The sequence below is a fragment of the Uloborus diversus genome, chromosome 3 (assembly GCF_026930045.1).
Source record: "Uloborus diversus isolate 005 chromosome 3, Udiv.v.3.1, whole genome shotgun sequence".
Classification (NCBI taxonomy): domain Eukaryota; kingdom Metazoa; phylum Arthropoda; class Arachnida; order Araneae; family Uloboridae; genus Uloborus; species Uloborus diversus.
The window spans coordinates 108,601,766-108,629,291 of NC_072733.1; the positions used below are offsets into that span (position 1 = coordinate 108,601,766).

The 27,526-nt window shown below is 32.1% G+C and overlaps 1 protein-coding gene across 1 annotated transcript in view; it reads left to right on the forward strand.

Moving 5' to 3' along the window:
• The window catches only part of LOC129219410 (serine/threonine-protein kinase 32B-like), a 242,333-nt gene that overhangs the window by 203,623 nt on the left and 11,184 nt on the right, over nt 1–27,526 (forward strand). The window contains exons 10-11 of the mRNA XM_054853799.1: nt 9,380–9,514; nt 21,372–21,439. Coding sequence (XP_054709774.1) covers nt 9,380–9,514; nt 21,372–21,439 — 203 coding nt within the window. The remainder of the gene's footprint in view (nt 1–9,379; nt 9,515–21,371; nt 21,440–27,526) is intronic.

Sequence of the window (27,526 nt, forward strand, 5' to 3'; positions counted from 1 at the left end):
GGTCTTAAGATTTTCCTCTAATTTAGTTTACGTGCATTTTCATTTGTTGTTCCCGGAAGATTTTTTGTATTTTTTTTAAATTGAAGCAAAATGCATTTTTTAAGAAGATCGTTTATACTTCACTTTATTTTGTTTAACATTATCAAACGGTAATTTAGTTTATTGATTTCGTAGAAAAAAAAATCCCTTTCTCTATTTTTATTTTTCTATTGATACAATCTAAAATTTTATACTACCGACTTTTTTCTTAATTTTGAACTAGGGGCCCGTCCCGATCTTGTTCGGTTGAAAAAATTGTCTTAAATATTATGCACATTTTTTTGTTTTAAAATATCATGGTATGCAATGGTATACATGGTATCATGGCATACATACGCATTTTGTTTCGTTTTTATGAGTTTTTGAACTAAATTGATTCACTTCATTTCCTAATAAAGAGAGGACAACTTTTACTTCCCCGTGAATAATATAATCTTCTCATATGTAACGTTGTAAGTTTGACCTTCAGTTTTAATGATGGTGAAGGTATAAGAAATTTTCATTGGGGAAATTGCAATTACTTATATTAGAAATGGAAATCTGCAAGGACCATGGGATGTCAAGAAATATTCCTGTCTGACCTGCTGTTGATCCAGTAAGAATAATAAGGTAAACCATATTAGTCTATATTGATTTTACTTGGGGTCCAGTTCCATTGCATACATAAGACAAATTAAAGTTTCGCAACGAAATTATTGGAATACCGTCTTTAATTTTAATAGAATGAATATGAGCTCTTAAAAGTAATAGTTTGGTAAGAGTCACCGGCAAATGCGAGGATAAGATGTTCAATGTTATCTTGCATGTTGTCTTAATCTTTTAGTTCTTTTAGAATCCACGCCTTCTGTATACAAACAGTGGCCCCATTTGTCCGAGTCATTTTGGGCATCTAAAACTGGTAAACTGCAAACGCGGTAGGCACGGGGGGCTTCGGGGTGCAATGCAATGTATACAAACAGTGACTCATCGAACATCCGTAATACATTATGCGGGAGACCTTTTGAAGATGCTATCCAAAATTCTGAAGGGAGACATTCAAAGTAGTTAAAATCTGCAGTGGTCAGTTTTTCGACCATTAAGTAAAATTGCTGCAACTAAGTTAAAAATAATAATAACTACACACACATCCTCAGTCTGCCTGTTGATTTTGGTTAAATTTATTAAACTTTTTTCAGTTCCACCGGGTATGCCGATAAACATTAGTTGGTGTTCTGGTATCATAGGCTAGTCGCTGATCGGTTACTAATTTGGTTGCGTGATTGGAAACGTACTCATTTCAGTAAGTTGCAAACATGTTTTAATCTTGTCCAGAACATGTAAACATACAAAATAAACCCTCTCTCTTTATAATATTAGTCTAGATAAAAAGCCTCAAAGGGTAGCCCGAAAGTATGCAAAATTGCAACTTTTAGAATCACGGATTAGTATAATCTATCTGCACTACTTGAATTCAAAAATTAATTTGTTCGAATCAAATCCCAGTTATAATTCATTTTAATAAATTTTGATGCATTAACATTCTGCGACTCTAAAATGTTTCGATAAGAACCACTATCTTTTGCTGCCCAAAATACTGCAAAGCTTTTGGCGGTTCTTATACTGACACCGTGAATTTATTTTTCCCTCATTTCATTCATCCATTACCATTTATTCCGATGAGAACCTTTGTTAATTCTGTCTTTGTAAATGCAAGACAAATAATGTCTGTTTTTACGTATATAAGAACAAAACCGTACGAAACATAAACTGGAAATGAATACAAAGTATCCTCTTCAACCTTAAATACATGTATAGGTTTTGGCGGTTTTTATGCCACCATCGTGATTTTTTTTTCACTTGTTTCTGTTCCTTAGCATTCAGTTCACAGGGAATATTTAGCTATCTAGTCATTGCAGGTGTGGGACGAACAGCGCTTGTGTTCACGTATATAAGAATTAAAAAATTAGTATAAGTACATATATGCAAAATTTATAGCCTATGTCACTCAGTAAGAATGCACCTTTCACATAGTGAAAGAATTTTTCAAGTAGCTCTAATGGTTCCAGAGATTACCTCGAACATATAAAAACACAAAAATCCGCCCTCTCTCTTTATAATATTAGTATAGATAAGTTTGATTAAATCTTACAAAACGCATCTGTGAAAGTATAGATGTTTTTTACTGTGCTACTGATATTTGTCAAAATAAAATGTCATTAGATTTTAAATGCAATTAGAAATTTCTATTTAGTTATAGAATTATCTATTTTCATGTTTCGTTAGCAGGTTATTGTGGAATTCAGTTTCGCAGTTGTACTAAATGCTCACTAATGATCAAAACTAATATTGCTTCTAACATGGCAGCAATGCCATTTCCATAGGCGGTTGGTGCACCAAAAAAGTGAGGGATCAAAAGAAGTGTTGGAGCTAGTGATCGTGGCCCCAGAAGCTGATTTTTCTCCTTGTAAAATTGGGCTACATTACTGGCTTTTAATATTATTGATTTAATAACTTCTAAAAATGTGAAATATGGATGACCATCGCAGACTCTCCCCTTCCATTTCAAAGTTCCGGTCATACGAAATAAAATGAGAAAAGTTTATTTATTTAGAATTTTTAGTTTTTACTTTGTAAAGTAAATCAATATACCCTATAAAAATCATTTTTATATCAATCATTAATTTTTAACTTTAAAAAGTGAGGGGGCAAGGCCCCTTTACTTTTGGAAGTGAGGGGGCAGTTGTCCCCCTTGCCCACCCGTACGGATCTCCTATGACCATTTGTGTCAAAGCTCTAATCCCTTGAGGTGGCTTCCTTCCAGCCATTATTTTTTTCAACCAACTGACACAATGGCTTCAACAATTGGCTGAAAAGAAATTAAAAAATTAGTGACCATTAACGAAGCCACCGTGTCTCAAAGGATTGAGCAGTAACCAACAGGCGGATGCTAACCTGACATTCATGAAAAACGTTTAGTTATTTGGATCTATAAGAGAACTGAATTCCATACGTTATGTAAAGAAAGGCATGCTTTTATTTCGTGTTTTCCCAAATGTAGTCGAGATTGGTAATCTTCACTCAAATCATTTCAGGGAAAAGGGGTCACGCGTACTCCATGCCTGTGAAATATTACGAACAGAGCAGAATGCTAATCAGTTCACACCTCTCACATCATAAATAGTCGAAAATCGCATTAACTTTGATGCACTAAAATGTACATATTTGCTTTATCTTTCACGTTTCTGACCAAAGACGGTAGAAAACAACATTTTTTTTTTTTTTTTTGAAATAGGTAACAGTAACGTTTAAACTTATAGGGGAAATTTTCAAAATTTAAACTTTTTTTTTTAAATTCTTTATATTTACCTCTTGTTTTATTTCAACTCCAAGAGATTTTTCAAATGCACTTATTTTTAATTTTAAGCAATAGCAACTAAAAATCCACTGAAAAACCTATGATTAGTTTCAATTCCAAGAAAAATAGTACACATTTTTTTCCACAAAAGAATACATAAATGATTTTATTTTACTGTGAAATTATTTTTTAAAAATAATTTCACATGACTGACAGCTCACTGATGACAATTCAACTGACAGCTCACAAACTAGAAACAGAAATTCCTCTTTCGATAAGATTTCGAATTTGATTTGTGCGTGAATCTTCATGGCAGAAATGAAAATCCATATGGAACACATGTTTCACCATGTTTCTGATTTTCACCGTTAAGACCAGTGAATTACGAAAATATGGCTTAATTACCTTCAGAAATTCAGTTTAAGTATTCGATACACAATGCTACGAACTTAATTAATAAATTGAATATTTTAAATATTAGGTTGTGGAGCTGGGTGAAGTAAACTTTTAAACCGCAATTAAATATTTCATTAATGATGTGTACATTCATACATAATAATTTTACTCAGAAATTTTCTGACCTTATTCATTACTGCACAAGTAAAATTTCTGGTTTTGAAATATTGTTTCGTTTCAGTTAATGAAATAAAAGACAACTAAAACACGTTCTGATATAGCAAAAATACGACGCATATTTAAACTGATCTTAAAATTTTTAGAGAAGCGTGGTATCAGTACATTACAATGCATTTATTAATTAATGCATCAATAATAAATTACAGCACGTTTTCCGTTTATTTGTGCATTGTATGTCGAATTGTATTCCTCATCGAGCCATGTGAACGTAATTCTTTGAAAAAAAATCCTTTTCAATTAGTTACCAGGGTTAAAAGTACTTGTCCCATGTTTTGCATGCGCCAGAAAAAAGGTTTTCCCCTCTCCTGTAAAATTACCAAAACGTGACTTACGCCTTTCTGGCTATGAGGTACAGTGTTTATTAGTTACTCTTTTGGACCTGGAGGTTAGTTGTTGACTATGTTACTATTATTTGAAAGAATCGTGTTTTTTCTGCAAAAAAAAAAAAAAAAAAAAAAAACTCATCTGCTGACTTTAACCAAAAGATTCTTTTTCAGGAGCCTTTTGAAGTGTATTTTGGAGAAATTCGATAGCAGCCGTTTAGGTGACCCCATAACTATATGAATATTTAAAAATGAAACAGTTTCTAAACATGTTTCCTGATAGTATATTAATGTATAATGAATTCATATCGTATTTAAATACTTTCTGTATATGTAATCTGAATAAAGTTAACAAAAAAAAAATACAAATTTCAAATGCAAGGGTACTGGTCACCTTATTGCTGTTATTGGCCACGTTAAAAAATACTATATAGTAAAATAATCTCGAACAAATAAAATTAGAATGTTATTCTAGTTTTTTGGCGTATCCACACGTGCACAGGTATCCTATATAGTTTGCACAGAAAAAATTGAAATATCCATTTTGATGGATCTTTATTTAGTAGTTTCCTCTTTTAATATGACTTACTAATGTTACACCCATCGTTAATACAATATTTGTACACATGTAACTTATTTCTTTGGAGGCCAACACTTTTCTAAGTACAATACAATTTTCCAGTATTTCTACACAAAAGTGCTTGTATACACTGCAAATTCTCAGTACACATTGGAAACACGTTTGGAACCCTTTTATTCAGAGAAAGTGCTCTTGGTTCTTGAATGTGCTCCAAAATGTGTTTCAAATGTGATCCGTTTAAAGACAGTGTCTCAAATTTGCTCCAAATCAGTTGCGAATGTGTCCTGCACAGAATATTTGTTAAAATTAAACTTGTAAGCACATTTGAAAACAGATTAGATGCACATTTAGGAAAAAATTGGGAACATATTCTGGCCTAATTGTGATGACATCATCGCATCCTTTCGTAAATATATATTCAACAGCTTTCTCTCGCTAACTACTAGTCAGTAGAATCTCTCATTAAGATACTACTAGAAAATTCGTTGAAATGAATCGCTGTCGTTTGGTGTTGTAAATGCCGTCAAAAAAGAAAGGCCGTTCCCTGATCGAAGACCTACCATTGCCGATACCCAGTTGACTGCTGCCCCGCTAGATTGCTGTGAAATTAACAGCAAAAACAACTTTTATAGTCAAAGAAGTGCTCCATAAGTACTGTAAAAAGTGTCCCTTAATGCGTTCCCAAAAATGATTTTTAAAAAAATGTGCTGAAGTAATATAAGTGTTTTTAAAAGTAGGTCTTTATACTGTTTATGTATCATGACAAAGCAGAGCATAGTCAATGAAATGCAAACATATTGATACCTATCTGTTTCCTCATCACAGTGAACAGGGAAAAAAATTGTCCCGATTTTCAATTTACCGAATAGCTTATCTTCTACATATTCAGCTAAATCACAAATTTGACTATCAGAGAAATCTCGCTTGATAAAGGAATGAACTTCGATTGTTTTGCCGAAATTCTCTTCAAACGTACTTTCCATAATCTTAATTGCAACCCGCAAAATAAACTCTTCACTAATGGTGTGAGCTTTTTCATGATCATTTTTTAGACATGAGTTTTATAATCTTAGTTTTCAAAGAACTCTTGGGGTTTGTTAATGCACTGACTGCAGAATGCGTCCAAATGATTATTAGTCTTTCATCTACCAAAAAATTTTAAAATTTGTTTCACAATACCGTAAACCCATTATTTTTTCCGATGCTGAGAGTATCTTTGGATTTTAGATTCGGAACCACGCTCATTTGAGCACTTGCTGGTGCTTCACTATCGTTTAATCTTCGCTTACGTTTACTTCAAACTTCATCCTTCATTCAGTATACCGTCGCATTTAATAATGCCTTAACACCGTGAATTGCAGTTAGCACATTAATTATAGTACACATACATTCACGATAGATCTGATAGCGATAGGAGGTTAAACTCGTCTAACATTGGCTTCAATTGAAATAAGTGCAACATTAATGTACGCTTGCGTTAAGCACGGTTGCGTCAAAGTGCTAACGTTCTAGTACGTCCCAAAAAAGCCGTGACTTCTAAAGAAGCTTGTGAGAATGTTTATTATGTTAGAAAGATCAATACAGCCTTCTTTAGCAAGAAATATCAACAGTGAAAAGTTATTTTTGCTTTGAGAATCTTTCTAAATATTTACCACACCTCTTTCAATAATAATACTACATTTTTGATCGTAGTAATTCCATCGTACATTTTTGATCGTAGTTTGATTTCCGGATTTTTTTAAATAAAGAAGCAATCTTCACCCGTCATACCACGACCGGCGATTTTCTAGTTTTAATATAATGGCTAAGCTTCAATAATATGATTCTCAACCGCTGGTCCGACCAACCGGCACTGGTCCGTGGAAAAAAAAATTTAACGGGTATTCAAAACATAAGACATATTACAGTTTTTTAATGCATAACAAAGTTGATAAATAAATAACTTTATCAATTAAAAATACCTAATAAAGCTCGGAAATAAAAACATGAATAAAAACAAGTGAATTAAAATTAAATTTTAATTTTTTTCTTATTCGCCCACAACATGTTTTTGCAAAATTTTACCTGTCCCCGACGTAAAAGAGGTTGAAAAAGTCGTAGACCATTTTTTTACTATTGTATAAGTGCTTACGGTAGAAAATAACATAAGAAAATAGGGTAACGGCACGAGTAACGGCCTTGGATTCAGTAACAGACAGTCATAAGTTTGGATTTACGTAATAAGAATTTTAGACGGGTTAAACTGATGTTGCTGTGACCCATGAATACGGTACAACCATCTAGTGTTCTCAGAGTGAATTTTATGAGCCAGTTGATACTTCAAAGGCAGTGGTGGGAGGTTATGAACAACCACCACGAGGTCAGCTGGTACTTCATGTTCCTTTGAATTTAATTAGGTTTTAGCTCTAAAAATAAAGAACTTTGCACATTTTGAAGAGAAAAGGGGAATTTTGTCGAATACTCATCCTTTCCTCATCCTATATGTTACTGGGTATCATCAGATTTTTCGGTGTCTGTTAATGGGGGTTGGACTTTCTTTCGAAATTGAGCATATAAAAATAGAATTAACTAATTCAGAGGATCTAGAAGCTGCCAAACATTAGATGAGATGTAGTTGCATGAGAGAAAAATGGTTAAAAAATTCTAAATACATTAAGAGACTCAAAAAATTAGTTAACCTGAGAGCGATGTCTTAAACTTGTCTGTTACTGGTGCTGTTACCCTAAAGAACAACAATCGAACATAGGTTCAATGAAGCCAAGAAATCCCTTTGTTTCTTTAAATGAAAAAAAAAGGTAAAATAAATAAGCCGTCTTACTTTATGTTTAAAAATGATGAATTTTAACTAACTATGAAAAAATAAAATAAATAAAAACATAAATATAAACGAAGGTTGTGACAGAAAAAGAGCAAAAATGAAAAGTTAAGCAACATTCGCATTTAAAAAAAAAAAAAAAAAAAAAACCAATGAAACGTGTTGAAAAAGAAAACTGAAGATGCATAAGAAAGTTCGCAAGAAAAATGCGGAAGAATACCGAAGCGTGTGAGACTAATAAAAATGAAAAACATCTTTAACATTTTTAATGTGGATATTATTTACTCAACATCAGGTCATCTAAGGTATCATACTGGAATTCCTTATTAGCTCATGTTTTACAGCGAAACGAGAAAACAATCGCAATGAATGCATGTTGTAAAGATTATGCAGTTCTTAAAATAATTCTTCGCAAATTCTTTTACTTTTTTTTTTTTTGGTAGCGTTGAGTAGAAGTAACCTTTGTCCCGCCAAAACTTTTTTATGTGAGGAGGTAAAATGATTGAAACAATTAAAAACTTAATATTTTCTCTTGTATTTTCGTATAATAATGCTGTTGGATGCAGTATTGAAATATCATCTGAAGTAATAAAGAATTTTTTATTCGTTTTAAAATAGCTTAAATATAGTCAAGAGAATAAAATGAATTTTCACGAATAATGCAAAAATATACTTTAAAGAATAGTACTATATAGGGTTGTTTCTTGAGTATGAATTTGATCACTGTTATTACATTGAAACTAAATATCCCGTTAATTCGTTAGTATTGAAAGGAATAAAGTTTTGCACCTGTTAATTATAGCATTTTTAAGCCCGTAAATATTACATAATAGAAAATTATTTTCCATTTGTGAGTCAAGCAATTATAAGACCAGAAAAGAATAATATCAGCAGAACTCCAAGACTTGACTATATTTGTTTACAGCAGAGAAGACGAAATTATTCAATGGGGGAAAAGTAATTGTACAGAATAATACGTGAAATTTAAATTAGATTAAAAAGTGTTACCCATTTTCTTTGTCATAGTGACAAAATGTCATATTTCTGTACATACACGTAATGAGACAAAGTAACTAGATGAAAACATTGAAGCCAGAGATAAGACTACATCGAAGCCAATGTGTTTTCTGAAAGGAAAAAAACTCGTATTGAAGTTATTTTTACAATTTATAACATGTTCTTATGCATACATATTAAAAATAAAACCTTGGACCCTTAAAATTATGTTTCGGCTTTTGTATCGATTCACATCACTGAAATACTTTGAAAAAGGAGGAAAAAAACTCACATTGCATGAAATACAGTGTAACGACTTTTTGACTACTATGAAAAAACCAACAAGTAATTTTGTTTTCATCATTTTATTTTTATCTTTTAAAATGCACTTTCATATCCAATATCGTGTCAACAGCCGATATGATGAACTGCTTCTGGGCCATGCCATGAAAACTCTACCATTTTGTCGTGCACGTGACGGTTCATATATTTCATTGAAAAGCAATACTTTTAAAAGGTAATGAACAAATTGTTTTGCTTCAACAAACAGATGGAATAAATTTTGACTTCAACTTTAATATGCATTATTTCTTTATGAAGCAGTGAGTTTAAGTTTTAAAGCGTGTAATGTTATTTTTGTATTTTTACTTTTACAGAAAGATCAATTGAACTGTGATCCTACCTTTGAACTTGAGGAAATGATTATCGAATCCAAACCTTTACATAAAAAGAAGAAAAGATTATCCAAAAGAAATAAAGCGAAAACTATTCTTGCGAACCAAATAAATCAGGTAATTTTTTAGCATTTAATGATTGCATATTCTGGTTTAGAAATTATATGACGCTGGTTGGGGTAAGTGGCACCCCTTTTGAGAACAGTTCGCTTTTGAAACATTATAAAAAAGTTTTCAAACAAAAGAATTTAGACTTATTGTCTTATTTTATCTTGGACATCATTAATAAACAAAAGTTCATCATTATTTTTGAAAATAATATTTAAATATTCTTAACGATTAGTTTTGTTTAAAAAATCAGAAGGGTGTTCCACTTACCCTATAATAAGGGGTAAGTGGGCCATCCCCCTTTAACCTCTTAACTGCGTAGCCCGAGCTGAGCTCGGGGTGAGGTTTATGTACCTTTAACTGTGTAGCCCGAGCCCCTTGAGTAGGGGCAGTGGACTTTCCTGCAGTACTCGAAGCAACTAACTGCGGGTGTCTTAAGATAAATTCCGAAAAAAGGAGCAACCGCGAGTAGGTGGAGAGTCAGTTGTCGATCTAATTTATTTCCGCTCACTGGACAGGCGCACGTGTTCGAGAGCTATGAGTAAGTTCATTCTAACGCTGCTTGAAATGGATGTGTACTCAGAAATTGTGTATTTTTAGATTGAAATTAGGTACTAAAAATGAATATTCTCGCAAAATGCTGAAAATGAAGTTTTCATTATAATTAATTACCAAATACAAAAAGATCTGAATTAGAAATCTTAGTCTGAAATAAATATAAAAATATAACTAGCGTCCCAGCATAAAATCTTTATTAATCTGTTCAAATATAAATAACCTGTCAATTATACTTTTTCAAAAATATCATAAATTTAACCTCCCTTATAAAATGAAAGTTCATGGCACTAGCGTCCCTAAGAACTCTAAGTGACACTATTGTCCGATGGAATATGAACTTAATCTAATAATGTGGGTTATTTCATGTATCTCTTTTTTTATTAATTCTTTTCGATTTTTTGCGTTAAATCCGGAATTGAGAGGAAAATTTTCTTGTCACACAACACAGTTCCGTAAAATTAAATTTTTAATATTTGCAAAAAAGATCATGCTTACAAGTGGTTTAAAATAATGAAATAAAAGCACCATTTTCGTTTAAAAAAAAAAACAAAGTCCCCCCCCCCCAAAAAAAAATGCTGTCATCTGTTTTGGAGTTACAAGCCCGTTTTTCAAAGCAAAAAGATACAAGCTTATTGGTATAAAATGCATACTTTTCCATTAATTAAATTATTTTTTATGAAGTATGTAATACCATCACGAAACTCTTATGCTTTATCAACACTTGAAGAGGAAGTATGAAAGGTTTTTAGAGCAAATTCAATGTGTTCAGAGTACTCCCCTAAACATTCGAGGTAATCTACAATACTTATCACTTAAAATTAATCCTGAACTTGGACTGATATTTGCAATTCAAGTCTTTTGAAATATATTTATTTACGAACTGTTACGACGAACTCCTCTCAAGATAAAATTCTAACTTGTTATACCGATATCTGTTTTGCGCTTTTCTTTTCTCTACAGAATGCCTTTCCGTCAAGCTCTTAATAAATTTCGTAGTATGAAATAAATAAATATCTGAACTAAAAAGTAAATGGGGAAAAAATCAACAACTTTGGAAACAGCACAAGTTTACCAAACACTCCAGTTACATGTTTCTTGAAAGGGGGGGGGGGGCAAGGAAGACCTTTTTCATAGAAAAATTTTTTTAACTTAGATATGGACTTTATTGGATGTTCTGATTACCTTATAACATTCAAAGCTCAAATCTTCTTATATTACAAGTTTCTCATTGCAATCCTCCTCTTCACTGTAATATACCCTTCTATCTGCACCTATTTTTTTTTTTTTTTTTTTTTTTTTTGCAAATTAGTGCTGTTTTAAACGATGTTAAACTTATTAATCACCTAGTGCTTCAAGTTTTTATTTAAAAATAGAAAAATATTACATATTACACCTTTTATGCAAATGTTTTCAAAGGAAAATATTAATTATTTTAAGATGAAACTGCGAAACACTTCTCATACACCTGGTAAAGCTCGAACTGAAAAAACTGCAGAGAAACATGATGCATTATTATATATGCAGGGTGTCTCAGTTAAATGTTTCAGAGCTCCTAGGAGGGGTGGGATGCATCCTGACAACTTGAAATTATATCACATTGCGGGGACGGAAATTCTTTCTCTACCCGAGAAATTCGACATATGCCAGAAGTATTGTGCGAGTTTTGTTGGCAAAAAAAGAGCACTAAATTTAGATTTAAAATAAATATCTAGTACGTTTTTCTCAAATTTTGAGTTGTGTCACTTTCCTTGCAAGAGTGCGAGAGATAAAGATATAATTAGAGAGAACATAAGCAGCTGGTGCACAAAAAAGTTTGAAGATGCCTGAGGGGAGGGGAGGGGGATAGGTAGACGGTGCCTGGAAAGTGTACAGGTGACTTTTTCTAAAATTTAATTTTAACGTTATTATTGATTAACAGACATTTTCTCAAAACGTCCGGGGCACGACCTCAAATATTGGGACTAATGGTCATATGGTACTTTCAATTCGATGCTACATTTTTTAATTTTTATAAAATAATAGGAACCTTTTCTTTTGAAAGAAAAGAGGGCAGTTGTCCCCCATACTAGTCGATTATAAATATATGTAAACAGAGAGAGAATCTAGTTGGAAGTTTTTATTTTATTGCAAAGAGTCAGCTGAATCTAAACTTGTGCGGCGTTTTAGTTTGTGTAAACTAAACGTAGTGCAAAAAAATCGTGGCATAACGTGAATCAATTAAATGTATCAATCTGCAATGATGTAGTTTAAGAGAACGAAGGGGAAGGGATGCTGCCCCCCGAATTTTTGAATTTCTATGGTAAAAATAATGCAAATTGTTACGTAAAATCGTTCAAAACCACCTTTACTTATGCTGTTGCTTTTTGTGGTCCCAAACCCCAAGTTGAGGCTAGTAGTTTTCCTTCTAATCAATATGTTCTTCCTGTTTTTCCTTTTAAAAAAAAAAAAATAAGATTTAAAAAGTAGCAATTATCACATCGGGTCACTTTTACTATTATAGAGTGACAAGGTAGAAAATACAACACGTGTGTGTGAGCTGTTTGCACCCCAAAAAGATATCTATTCAGAAAGGCTTAGAATCCAATGCGAATAAAAGACTTCAGACACTCCCAAGAGAGATAGATGAATACGAAACAGGTTCGCTGTCGTATCAGTGCATTCCATTAGCCCTACTTTCTTTGCCACAAACACAATTGTGGAATGTGAAGTTTTATAATAGCAAGATTCACTAACAGCTGGTGAATTTGAATTGAAAATCTTAAGTCAAAAAATGTCAAAAAATAAATAAATAAATAAAATAATAATAAATTTAATCAATGATAAAAAAAATCATTAAATAATACAGTAAAATCTCATTGCAGCGAATACCTATGCAAAGAAATTTTCATTTCAACGAAATAAATATTCAATCCCATTTTTATTTCTAGTATACATTTAACACAAGATGACTGGTTTTAGAAGAAATTGATCAGAGAATATTCTTACTTTTCATTCTGAAGCTGAAAAAGTAAAATATAGTTCTGCTATAGGAAAAAAATATTTAAAATCAGTGAAACATAGTAAAAGACTCTAGGTTTCACGAACAGACATTATGTTTATGAGACCTAAGGAATAGTATTTCTTCCTCGTCAAAAGTATCATCACTTCACCAGTAAAAACTCGACCTGTCTCTTCACCTCAAAACATCTTTAATGTAAAGTAAATTTCAAGTTAAGTTTATTTTAATATTTTCAGTTAAAGGTAAATGAGGTAATCCTGTATTGCGTTTTTTTTTCTTTTTTTTTTTTTTTTTTTTCAATGTGTTTCAAATCAATATGTGCTGAAAAATTCTTTTTCTTTTTTTTTCCTTTAACACATTTAGTTCTCTTCCGGTAATACTTTCCATAAAATTAAAAAAAAAAAAAAAATCTGTTCGGAGTATCCGAAGATTCGGACATGCAAGGTTCTACTGCATATAGTAAACAATCTAGAATGTAAAATAAAAAATAACAACGTCAAAAAGCACGATTGCAGACTACTGCAGACACGTGTTTCGGCGTTACAAGGAACGCCTTTTTCAACGCAAAAGAAATGAGCTTATGGAGGAAAAGACATCCGAAAGCTCATTTTTTTGCATTGAAAAAGGCGTTTCCTTGTAACGCCGAAGCACGTGTCTGGAGTAATCTGTAGTTTGTGCTTTTTGACCTTGTGTCACTTCTTATTTTACTTTTTGACACAAAGGTATTTATTTTACTAATCTTGGATGTATTCAAAACGAAGCAATATTCCTACAATTCACGATATATTTTCAATAAATATGAACAAGAAAATTAAATGATGCTTTGATTATACACATAAATTGGATCGATATTAGGAGAAGAATACTTCTTATACGCTCTTTTCGTTATTCCCCTCCCCCTTTTATTCTCCTCCCTTTTAACAAATGTTGCAACCGAATTCAAGCAATTTAGTTTTTATCATGATCAAATTTTCACCGTCACTTGGGACGTTTAGCCATGAAGATGAAAAATTAAGAAACAAGAACAAATTTTAATACAGTCGAACCTTGATATCTCGAACCTCCTTATCTCGAAACCCTTGATGTCACGAAAAAACATTTTCCCCTGCATTTTCTATGAAAACCGCAATGTATTTTCCATAGTTATCTCGAAATTTATTTTTCGAAACCCTTGATATGTCGAAATTTTTGCACAAAAGCAAGTTTCAGTTGTCGTTTTTCTTAGACAATTTTTGTAGTAAAACCAGTTCCAGGGACCAGTTTTCATCTCTCTTCATTTTCATCAAGCTGTTTTTTTAACTCCTACAAAATGGCTACTGAAAACTTTTTTGAATGTGGGGAGCTACTAGTTGAAGATAAGGATTTTTAAATTTTTAGGTGAAAAACCAAGTTGAAGTTGTTGTTCATTTCAAAATCTCTTCCTGTGCACTTTCGACAATTATAAAATTTCAAATCTAGTAAAATATTGAAGACGACTTCATTGATCGTAATTCAAAGTGGTCTCATATTACATATATAAATGCATATAGCGTACGTGTATGTAATTGTGAGAATTTCTAGTGTAATTTTTTCAAAACCTTGATAACTCAAAAACTCAATATCTCGAATTTTTTTCCTGTCCCGAGCGATTTGAGATATCGAGGTTGTACTGTAGTTTGAAAGAAGAAAGGATAAAAATACAAAAATGTATGCTTTCCCTTCTTACTTATACACGTATAATATATGTGCATTAGTTTAAACATATACTAACACAACCCAGATCTTTTTCGAGTACTAATTCTAATCACAGAAACTAGATTCTAATGCTCATTCAAGCACGAATTCCCACGTTGATTCTTCTACAATAGTTCAGGTTTTCTTTTGAAAGGGGATTAATTCTTTGCTCTTGCTTTTCATGGGTGCAATGTCTGACTGATAAGGTGTATACTGGCTGTGCATGCGCACTTCACAGTAGCTACATTGTTGTATCTACAACGAGAAGGTCTTCATTCTTTGCTGAACATTCGATGCATTTAGAACATTTTCTTCTTAGCGAATACTTATATGCTTCATAATGTCAGACGCAGATTATTCGAGCAACGACAGCTCTGATTATAGTATTTATTCTAATGACCAAGAATCTTCTGATGAAGAAAACAGCGCAGATGACAATTTAGCCAAATACCCCCCCCCCCTCCCCCTATCTCCGCCGAAAGAATACGTACTCCCACGACCCGACAACGATACTTGAGTCGCTAGTCACCATCTTTATTTGTGGGCCCTCCCCTCCCCTGCTTGGTGGTTGGGTGGACCGGTACCAGTAAGGAGGAAAAATTTGCCGGTCCTCAGGGTTTTGCTCGTCCTCGATTTAAAATCTATATAAATAAAACAGTCAATATATATATACGTATATGTGTGTGTATGGCGCCCTATATAAATCCACAGTTTACGTCGGATCTCGAACAATTTGGCAGGGAGGTACTTGAGCACCCAAGAAAGAACGTAAGGGGTTTTCGAACGTGAAAAAAAAAGAAAAACCAAACCGTTTGAATTCTAATAATAAGATCCAAAAATGGCGTTTTTCTATAATATGAGGGGCAAAAAAAATGCTCACAAAAATTAGAATAAAATATCCATGGAAACCACTGATTTTTCTGCATCATTTGTTCCAATGTCCCAAGGTGATTAGAACGTGAGTTACAACTGTTTTTAACTAATTTCAATCTTAAGATGTAGGTAAGCCTTCAATTTGAAATTCGTTGCTGCTTACGGTCATTGTTGAACAATGATTTTATAAAAATTAGTAACGTGACGAAAATCATTGAGAAAAGAGATCTGTTGCCGTTTTTTTTTTTTTTTTTTTTTTTCTCGAATATGAACAAAAAAATTCTACCTTTTGTTTTGAGGCTTTTTCAATAATTGGGAGATTTAAAAATTTTTCTATTTTGGTAACTTTTTCTCGCTTCGTCAGGAAATTTTGAAGATTTTCAATATTATTTAGCCTGATCGTTTGACATAACTTTTATTTTCGAGGTAGACCGATTAAAGCCCAGGTGACGCAGCTATGAAATAAACATATTAAAAATTGTTTATTCAAAAACAAATAAAGAAATAAATGTAAAAGTCTAATAATATCCTATGTAACGGTTTTTGCATGAATTTGGTGATTAATTTTCAAAATTGTCTGATTTTTCTCAAATGCTCACTTACTTATGGATAGTTGTTACAACAATTAGCTATCTACAACCTTTGCTATAAAATGTTTTGCAACAAATCTCTAATATGTAGTAAAAAAAAAAAACTCGACTGCCCACTAACTTTTTCCACAACAATCCGCAAGTCAAAATTTTCCCTTTTTTTTGAGAGAAAAAAAAAATTAAAAAAAAATAAAAAGAAAAGGAGAAAAAAAAGGGGGGGGGGGGGATTCTCCGGTCAGATTAGATTTTTAGCAGATTTTTCAGGTTCTGCGAGTCATTTTCTTTTTTTTTTTTTTTTCATATAAAAAAATAATAATAAATAAGGCAAGAAAAAACTGACCGGTCCGGGAGTTCTTTTAAAAAGATGTTACCGGCCCGCGGGTCAAAAAAGGTTGAAAGAAAAATCAATTTAGTGCTTAGGTATTATAGCAGTCACTGGAGTAATCAGAATTACCATCTGGGAACTGGGCCGTAGCCTACGACTCCTGCTTTTGAAATGCTCCCAAGTGACTAAGATTTTGATTTAGCCAATGGCTAAATCCAGTGGCGCACATGACAACCCCGCAGTGCGGGGGGGGGGGGGGCGCAAGAAGTATGAGGGCGTACGTTCAGAAAAATAAGCACTATGTTGAAATTTAAATCTTGCGGGGGGGGGAGAGCATCAAAGTCTATCTACGCCCCTCTCCCCATATTTTAGTCGGATCCTGCATTTGATTTTGATTTCAGCTACAGTTGAGGTAAACCTAACCTGACAGCGTCGTGATGTTATCATTAGGATCTGCTCAGCCTTCAAAATGCTGCCAGGTTAGGTTTGCCCCATCTACAGTTACATTTTGTAAGCAAACTCTTCTTCAATTGTAAGTTTGTAGACGTCGGTTCCGAATGACAATATAACATATACGAAGCATTCAAGTTTATCGTTTAAAAAAAATACAATCGCTATTGAATTTTTTGCCTGCTTGAAATTATTAATATAGAACAGGATAAATTATAAATGTTTCAGTCTGAATTTCATTGCTAGAAAACATTGGTTTTAAGTTGGTTGGAACCAAGGAAACAGTAGCACAGCCAAGTAAATGGGTGTGACTCAAGCCATACGTGATGAAAGTTAATGCCCCAGCTTTTGGCTACTATATTAAAATTTATGCAGCAAAACTACAAACCGTTAGTTTGTAAAAAAATAACATTGCTTATCATAGTATAATCATGTAGCAAATACTAAGCTTCGCAGTTTTAATAAGCAATCTAATTATCCATAGAATATAAAGAACTTCATGTTAAAGTTTGTGGTAAGGGAAAGTTATTTCAACTTCCATCAATTTTTGTTTTTGTTTTTTTTTTTTTTATCTTATTTTTTCAATTTTTAAATTAAATTGATTTAATTGTGCAGTTTTAAAAGTTGAACAGCAAATTTCAATAACTAAACTAGTTTGATTAGCCTTTACAAAATATATAACGTCTGTCTGAATATAAGTAAATATTTCGGAATTTCGTAGTAAAATGCTTAGAGGTCCTTTTGAAGCTAGGAGAATTTCAAAATGGTTTCCAGAACAAACCTAAGAAAAGAGAAAGCCAAAATGAATACATTCCAGCTGTCATCGTCAACCTACCCCTTGCACCTCAGGGACAACGTTCCCTCCCACTCTTTAGAAACCATCGCGCGCTGGATCCCCATAATGGCTAGATTGATCAAGCAGAAGCTCCTTTGTAAAACGAAAGGAGTAGCAACCCAGGAGGTCCCGGAACCAAATGCATTGCTGGGAAGTGAACATTTCTCTTCAAAATGTTTACGCATAAAAGGACCTTTTTTGGCGAAGAAGTTCTCACAGTAAAGAGGTTAATTCAATGAAAATCAAACAAATTTAAAAAGGGTGAAAGGGAATTTTACTTCATAAAGTATGTAAAATTTTAATATGTTTTATCTCTTTGTAAATGCATCCATTTTATGAGATGTTTACTGTCTTTTGAATATGTATGAAGGAAAATTTTAAAACAAAAAACAAAACAATTACATCCGTCAAATAAATCAAAAGCCTATAGGTGTATAGATTACTTTTGCATTTTAAGGTGTGCTCTATGTTGAATAAGCGTACTGCAGTTGATCAAGATCAAATTTTGATAAATTAGTCAAAACTATAAGTTGAAAAAGAAATTGGAAGCACTAAAGGGCTGCGTCGAATTAAAGTTAATTAAGGAAGAACTACTATCAATTCATCTTCAGTAATAATTCCAACATCATCTGCACCAGCCCAATAAAAAATGTCAATATTTCTATTCGTTCTAGCAAATTCAGCAGTATTATTTTTTTTTATCATTTCTATCATCAACTTCCAACAATAGACCTATATAATACTCTATGGTTTTCTATGATACAAGATTCGATTCATAATCAAACATTTCTAATCACCAGCTTTTGCAGTTTTTGCAGCTGAATTATCAATTCCTTCTAGGTCATTATAGTTGTCTTGTATTTCACGAAAACAAATATTTCATCAGAGTTCCTTTTAATATTAAAATCCTCACTATTATGGGAGGACCCTTTTACCCCATAGTGAGGAGACGCACCTACCCCTTATAGAGGAAATATACGGGGTAAATGAGACCCCTCCTCTTAACCCCTTATTAACAACATTTTATGTTTTTTTTTTTTTTTTTTTTGCAATATTCACTTTAAGTTAGACTATTTATAAAATTTCAATGATCCTAACAAAATAATAAAAACTAACCCGGAAACACTTCTTTGAAAAAAGGTTGTTAAGCTCGTAAAAAAATATGTTTCAGATTTTTTTTTTTTTTTGACTAAGGTGTATGACCGAGAAAAACATTACAAATAACCCAAATATATACAAAAAGTATAAAAACCATATCCATAATTCATTTTCAAGGGACTGACCCACTTACCCCAGTGATCCACTTCCCCTAACCAACCCTATCACTAAAACTGAATTATAAACTAAGCTCTTCCTAAATATACAGTTATACATATGCTTTGCAAATATTCTTACTGACCATTTTCTCAGAAAGAGTTTCAAGTTCCGCCTCATACTCAAATGTGAAATTTTTTTGAGATTGTTTTTAAGGAACTTTAACAAAATCAGGTACTTAAAGGTAAAAAAGAAAATGCCCTTATAAGCAATCGCAGCAGCTAATATGAAAACAGGATTTTTTTTCCTTTAAAAAGTCTTAATTTTTAATATAAAGTTTCATTGCTTTTTAGTTTAACTTATTTAATCTTCCAGTGCTTCTGATGCATATTATTCGGTTGACTTCCTTCTCTTAAAATTTGGAGAAAGTAAAGTCAGGTACCAAAAAGGAAAAAGCTCTACATATCAAGCCTCAAATATACCTTTATTCAAAATATACTTAGCTTTATAAAATGCTAATGACTTTCAAGTTTTATTTTGCGAATAGTTCTTAATGAAAAATTCTGCAAGTTCTTTATTATGTCAGTTAAAAAATCTTAAAATCATAATTATTATTTCTAAAGATTATTTCTTCACTGTACGGTATCAATTGAGGTGTTACGTAAAAATGGCTCAATTCTTGTTTTAAAAAATATCAGGGGATACAAAAAAAAATAAATAAATAAATAAATGAATGAATAAAAATAAAACCATCAAATAAAAAAGTAACATCTCACGCTCTGCCCAATTATTATTATTTTTCTTTTAAGGATTTTTTCCTGTTTTAAAAACAGTCGTTGTGAACTATTTTGTTCTTCTTTACTAAATTAGCATTGGTTTGTTTTTATTTACTCATAAAAAAATAATATGAATTGAATTGGTTTTAAAGTAAATCTGCCACAATTCTTTTTCTTTTTTTTTTTAACTTTTCATTCAAATTCAGTTCACGTAGTACGTTATATAAATGCCTGTCCAATAAAAAATGCGAATTGACTAAACAATTTATTTTCATAATTTCGTTCATGTTACCCATACGTTTTTACAGTGCCGATATAGTAAAAGCACTGATTGAACTGGTTTTGAAGTAAAACGAGGTTTTGGCAGTTCCTAATCGTTTTGTGGCATGATGGTATAGACAAGAAATATCAAATCATGAAATAAAAAAAATATATATTTAAAAAAACGTTTTGGAAATTAATGGATTGAGCTGATTTTGATGCTAACCGCATCAGTTGTAACTTTGAGGCAATAGTTTCTACATTTTGGTACAACCACGTGAAGCATTAAGCTTTCGAAATGAAATTGTTTTCTTCCAGTAATAAATTTCCACATATTGGCACGTGTGTGGACGTAAAGACAGGCGTAGGGATTTCTGGTATCACCTGCTTACAGTAAAACCGATCCTTGAACAGTACCACCTCTGAATTTTCCCGTTTTGCACCAGGTAAAAAAGAGGAAGAACATTATATCCTAGGGGTTCCCAAACATTTCTAGCTCGGGACAGCCTTTGAAGAATTACAATTTTTCTCGACACCTGAGTCTATCTCAAATATGCATATATACTGATACCATGGACGCTTCTCAGCACCCTTCGCCTTCTCTTGCGGTACCCCAGGGAGCCGCGGCACTTATTTTGAGAATCCCTGTTCTGCTCCAAACGATGAGCGTTTTTTTTTTTTTTCCTGCATGGGGATTTTTACTATCAAGATTTGTTTATGCCTACAGAGAGCTGGCTTTCTTGGTTAGTGCAAACAAACCCTTTTTGTTGAAATGCCTTTATATTTAAAAAAGAAAATTAATTTTACACTCCCTAAGACAATCTTTATTGATCGTTTTATTATATAGGGTCGTTTTAAAGGAATTTCTCTAAGATGATTTTTTCGTAAAATTGAGAAAGAACTTACGGTTTAAGTAATTGGTAAGAAAAAAGCCTAATTTTCAGAAAACAATTATCTTATAAGGTTTTTAAACAAATTTTGAATTGTCCACAAATTCTTTTAGTAAAGCCAATAAAATAATTATAATCTTTTAATAAAGAAATCCATTCATATAATAAACATCTTAATTCTGAATGTGAAAGATTTGCTTTTGAAAGGCATATTGAAAATGATGGATTTTGCTGGACAGTTGCGAAATTGAAGGCAAGTATAGGTTTTCAAATATGAAAAAAAGGTTTAAGAGTGATAAATGTAGGTCTTTTGCCATTACACTGAATATGCTTTTTTTTTCAGGATGAAGAAGTAATGCAGATGTGTCTCAGCACCATCCAGAAAGAGTTTATTATTTATAATCGTGAAAGGTACTGGAATGTTCTAGATTTTTCTTATACGAAGTTTATATTTCATGCTAGGCTTCATTAAAGCTTTTCTGAAAACATAGTAGGAAATTCCAATTTACACCAAATTAGAGAGCATAAAAGTTACTCAGGGTGCAAGAAATTTTCATATTCCTCTAATTGTGAGCACGCAAGCAATAAAAAGAATTGAACCTAAAAAGGCATTTAAACACAGTTAGACTTAGCTACAAACTGCACAATGTAAAACTGCACTTAACTGTTTGCAGTCGCAAAATAATCATTATCGTTGAAGTTTACATACAGATTGGCTGGATGGATAGATTTGGATTCGGTTCACTAGCCTGTACAATAGGCAATGAAGTATGTCTTGTCACAAGCAGCAAGATTTACATAGATGTCTCAGAAAAGCTTGTACACTCTGATGCTTCAATTACGAAACCATTTTGGGTACAAATGCACAAATCGCTTATGGATAATTGATTCTTTCCCTTTTAGTGAAACTACCCATCTTCAAAACTACACAATTCGCTAAGATTATGGAGCTTTTAGCTTTCGGAAACTATTTTTTCAGAAATCACCAAAGTTAGTGTCAGCTGTTAATTGCAAGATTAAATTTTACCAAACTTGTCTTTTACAAACACGACTATTCTTCAAAAATTTGAAAATTTCATTGATGAAATTTTGGACTAAAACCGGTGATGATTGATGAAAAAGAACGTGCTCCAAATCAACATGCATGCTTTTGTAATCTCCTGTACAAATGTGTGCAATCTCGTGTGGTACATCAGTCATCATTCAGCAGCTATTGTTTCCAGCAGAGTTAAAAGTACCACATTCATTTATAGTTTTCGCATTAAGACAAAATGCTTTGAACAGCATGACTGAACAAAGCTAGGGGATGCACAAAAGAACACAAACCGCAGTATTAAGCAGATGTTTGTGAACGAAGCTAGGCCTTGTAAACATTAAATAATTTTATAGCCAGAGGAAGTTTTGACGAACGCGACAGCACGGTTGGCAGACATGAGAAAATTGCAAATAATGGAGGGAAAGCTGAAATACGTGTGTGGAGTCACAAAAGACTTACTTTGAAGTAAAGCCACCCAGAGGGTGGAAAAATGCAGCGATTAAACAATCAGCATCTGGGGCACGCAGCAATTTCGGCAATTTATCCCATTTTGCCTTGAGAGGGTAAAGAAGTGCTCTCGGGGCCTCACATAGAGCCCCGCAATAAAATTTGCTCCGAGCTCTTAACTATATCTGAACGGTTATGCTTTGGATGTTGAGATTAATCGCTGAAGAAGCTATCCCCCTCTTGCTATATGGTTTATGATGGTATACTTTTCAGAAGAAATTATAACTACGAATCTTTGGATTGTGTTACTGATACTTTAAAGGTTTTGATAACTTTTTACTTAAAAGTTTTTTATTTTATAAGAATTCTTAGCGTTGACGATTTATTGTAAGAATTTTTTTCAAAAAAAAAAAAAAGTACGCCCACTGACATTGAGTTATTTTTTCAGTTTATGACTTTTTACTTAAAATATTTTTATTTTATAAGAATTCTTAGTATTGACGATTTATTGTAAGAATTTTTTTCAAAAAAATAAGAAGTACACCCACTGACATTCAGCTGTTTTATACATTTATGCATCGAACAATGCGAAAACCAAAATTTATTTTTTTGTTTTGAGAAATAATAATAAAAAAAAAAAAAAAAACTAAGTGCAAGGAAAGTAACTATTTTCTGTTTCAGCCGGAACTTCGATTCAATACTGCAAATCTTTTAAGCATGTGAAAAAGTTTTTTTTTTTTTTTTTTTTTTTGAATGGAGAAAAAAAAATATTATCACTGAATGAATTTTTTCGGCACAGTTTTATTTCTAGTATCATGAGTATTAGTAAAAAAAAAACGAAAAGACATATTTTTACCTCAATTTCACACCGAACAATAACTTAAACATATCTTAATGACATACTTTTATGTAACATTAATTCAGTTTGATTGCTGCTTCGGGGTTTAAAGTCACTTTTCTTGTAAGCAATTCGACCGAATGTATAACGAATGTGTCAAAATTCCGGTGTGTTCACCAGTAATTCCTGAGATTTCCAATTCAGAGCACAACTTTGATTTAGTCCGAAACTTAATTAAGAATTTAAGTTCGTATATTTGCTTCAAAATTTGTTTCCTTTCAAACAAAAGGCTTTCATTCTAAGAATTTCTAAATTTACGTGTCCGCGCTTGTTTCAACTTCTGTGAAGTCGCGGGACAATAGAGCCGTCCAAAGTCTAACTACGCACCATAATGTGAATTATATAAAAAATATCCAACCTGAAATATTTAAAAACTTTTTTACAGGTTACCCTTTAAATACAATCATGGGGCATATAAGTTAAAGTTTTTTTATTTTTATTTTTTTTATATATAAATAATCGGGAACAAAGAAGTTTTGAGTTACAATTTTTTTCCTCATGTTATTGAGACATCAGAATCTTAATTAAGCAAAAAATAAAGTATTAAAAAAAAACATATTGTTTTTCATTTATTTATACAATAAAATACACCGCAATTTTCAAATTTTATTTCAGAGCTTGTGGTCCCCCAAGGATTTTTAAAAATGCTTATTTAATGTGGTTCGCAAAGTTAAACACTAAAAATAAAAAGCACAAATGTTCAGAAGCAACGTAAACGTAGTATATATATATATATATATATATATATATATATATATATATATATATATATATATATATATATATATATATATATATATATATATATATATATATATATATATTGAAACATTACACATTATTATGACTTATCGGTGCATTGATATGATGCAAAATAGCGCTTTAAAACCGGACAAGATTAAGATATCGAGTCATGTCGGTTACAGAGGATCAAGTTGGTGAAGCAAATACAAATATTTTTTGAACGAGATGGTTCAAAGAAATAGGGTGAAAAGGGGGAGCGGGGGAGCTAGGGATCAGCACTCAGTTACAACGCTTGAGTAGTAGGAAGTGGCTGATTGTTTTTTCAAGGAAAAACTGGTTTTGTGACTTCAAATATAATTTTTTGCGTTCTTGTTTGAAGAGGAACTGCAATGCTTTTCTGACAAAACTATCGACTTTTTATTTGTTGAACAGGTCGAGATTTCTATTATACGAGGTGTTCCAGATGTAAACGGTTAATTAAAACTATGAGGATAGTCTAATGGCATCGTTTGTGTCAAGTTGATAAGCTGTGTTGGGTTAGGGATTGTATGACGAATGAATCTACTCCGACATGGTTGTAATCAATTCTTCATTTTTGCTTCTCTTATAAATATATCCAAGAAATGACAGTAAATTAGAAAGGCAGAAAAACTCTTTGATTTTCTTTTGAACTTTTCTTTTGAAAAGATAATGCGGGGATACAGAATGGAAGAAAATCAAATGCAAGAATTTGAAAGCTCCAAACATTTTCTCCTTTGATAAACCAACATTCTTCAGTTACATAAAAGATAAAAATATTTCTAAAACGCAGCGAAACTGATAGTCGCACATGGTTTCTCAATATTTGTTGAGAAAAATCATCAATGTTTGTTAAACCTGAACCCATCTGCATTTCGAGATGCCCATGCGATGCATCAATCAACTCTTGCAGTTGTCGAACTTTTTTGCCATTCTTCAACAAAGAAAATTTTGCATTCTGCTCAGAAGTTAAAAATTCCCGTAAGTCAGAAAAGTCAGACTACGCTTGAAAGTCTATTCTTACGGCCACTCCAATAAATAAAAATGAAGATGAAACAAGAGAAATCTGAAGAAATCTGTTTAAAAAAAAGTTAAATTATTCAAGTCACTTGGCTTTGAAAAGGAAAATGGAAGTAACAAGCAGAGTAAGCGAAGAAAAATGAGGAAAGACACAAGTCATGCTGGATCGGATCCTGACGGAAATGGAGATTCGTTTTGTTTGGTGCGTTTCAAAACTCCGCATTTGAAACCGGCTTGAAATTAAATTCAATACATCACACATTCAATACAGTTCACATTATTTAGATGCGTTATTTATTTAAGAAATTTTTGTCTCTCTTTGCTTTACAAAATGCACCGCATCTTTAATTCGAAGCAATCCTTCTTTTCATTTGGGCTCAGTAAATTAGTTAATTAAAAAAACATTTGTACTTTCAACTCAAAGAATGCTGACGTTTACTTTCAGCATTTTCAGTGATCATTCAAATGTTTTTAGCTAAGGAAAACGTTTTTTTTTTCCTTTCTGTCTTTATATATTTATTTATTTATTTTGCTTCAATAAATGATTTGTCGGATTAGCTTTTAGCAGGGGGCTGATAGTGATTTGTTTGTTTAATGAATTTATAACGAGTAATGCCTTTAACCTAGTTAAAATTTTCGAAAAACATTAATTAAAGTAATTGTAAGTAAATTGAGTGATAAACAAAAAATAACTTTAGTTATATAACGTTTTAAACTCACATAATTATAATGTAGTATAATGATAGTAATAATAAATCAAACGCAGCAAGATAACTTTTTCTTCTTTTCAAGTTATTTGACTTAAAATGCAAGCACTGTTCGAAAGCGTTGTGCAAGTTTTGTTCAGAAAATTTCTTTATTTACGACATTAAATATAATAAATACTTCAAGTGAAAACAGTTTTTAAAAGGTAGCAAAAATGATCTTATAACTTGCTACGATCAATACCTGCTCAACTGATATTATGCAGTAAGAGATTGCCTCTGATAATTTTGGGATCTACTTTAAATTTCACTTTTCTAATAATAGGATATTTTCGAATTTCGAGACTGAAAGTAGAATAGATTCCAAAACATCGATTTCCTACCGGTTGATACCATCGATAATTGACTAGATTAGTGGAAGAACATGTCACGTGACAAATACGTGATTCACAGAAAATCGGCTTTAAAGTACTAATCCGCTCTTTTTATCTGCTTCTTATTTGATTCAATGTGTTAAACTTTGAAGTTTATTTATTTGACTACAAGTTTATTTAAATTTTCAAACTTATTTACGAGGGATTTTGAAATTTCTCTCATAATTTTATTTTTTCAAGGATACGTCATGAAACACGCGGTTGTTTTTGTCTTCATGAAACTACAATCAATGGTTATCTCAGCTCAATCTTCCTTTCTCAACTTCCTACAGTTAAGAAACAAACGTAAAAGAATGCAGTTATTCATAACGGAAATGCAAATACCTTCATGAAATATACAAGAAGTGTAACGAACGAAGAAGCGTGAAGGAGACTTATATCTGGGGTCACATAATTGATGCAGTTGCACACTTTACGCTACTATTTTATCATTATGAGGCAAAAATGAGAAAAATAACCTCCTTTCTCATTAAAAAAAATCTATTTTCAAATTGTTCTCAAATGCTTAGCGGCGAATTAACACATAAATTGTATTTTTTAACTAAAGAATAAGCTTATAAATTTACTGCTTTTTTGGTTAGATTTTTTTTTTTACAAAAATAAACTTACAAAAACTTTTAAAACATTATTTTAGACTTTTTAAAAGTTTCACTTAACATTCCATTTCAGGATTAATTCCTTATTGTAAGATAACATTAAAACCTTGTTGGGGAAAATTTTAAAGCATCGATTAGAAATTTAAAGCAATAGAAATTTATTGCCCCTGTATTGACTGTTTTTGCTAAGATAGAGACCGAATAAAAGAATTGATAGAATTCATGATCAATAAGTAGTGAATTAATGATAGATATGATTGACATTTGACTGGTCCATATTCATTAGAACGAAACTTTAACCTGCGGAGCATAAAATTAAATTGTAGTTTTGGAAACAATTTCAAAAGATGAGATTTTCATAAAAGAGGTTTTTTTGTTGTGAACGAACTGGAGTAAGAAAAATTATATTGGCAGGTCCGTATTTTCAAAGTTTTTCTGGGGGGGGGGGCGGAGTATGAATTCAATGCATTTTATAGGACTAAAAGCCTCAAAATACAAGCAAAAATTGCATAAAACAAATGTTTTGACAATTCAGAGGGTCAACTGGTCCCCCCCCCCCCGACTGTTGAAACAACTGGTGTGTATGTGGGTAAAGTTTAGT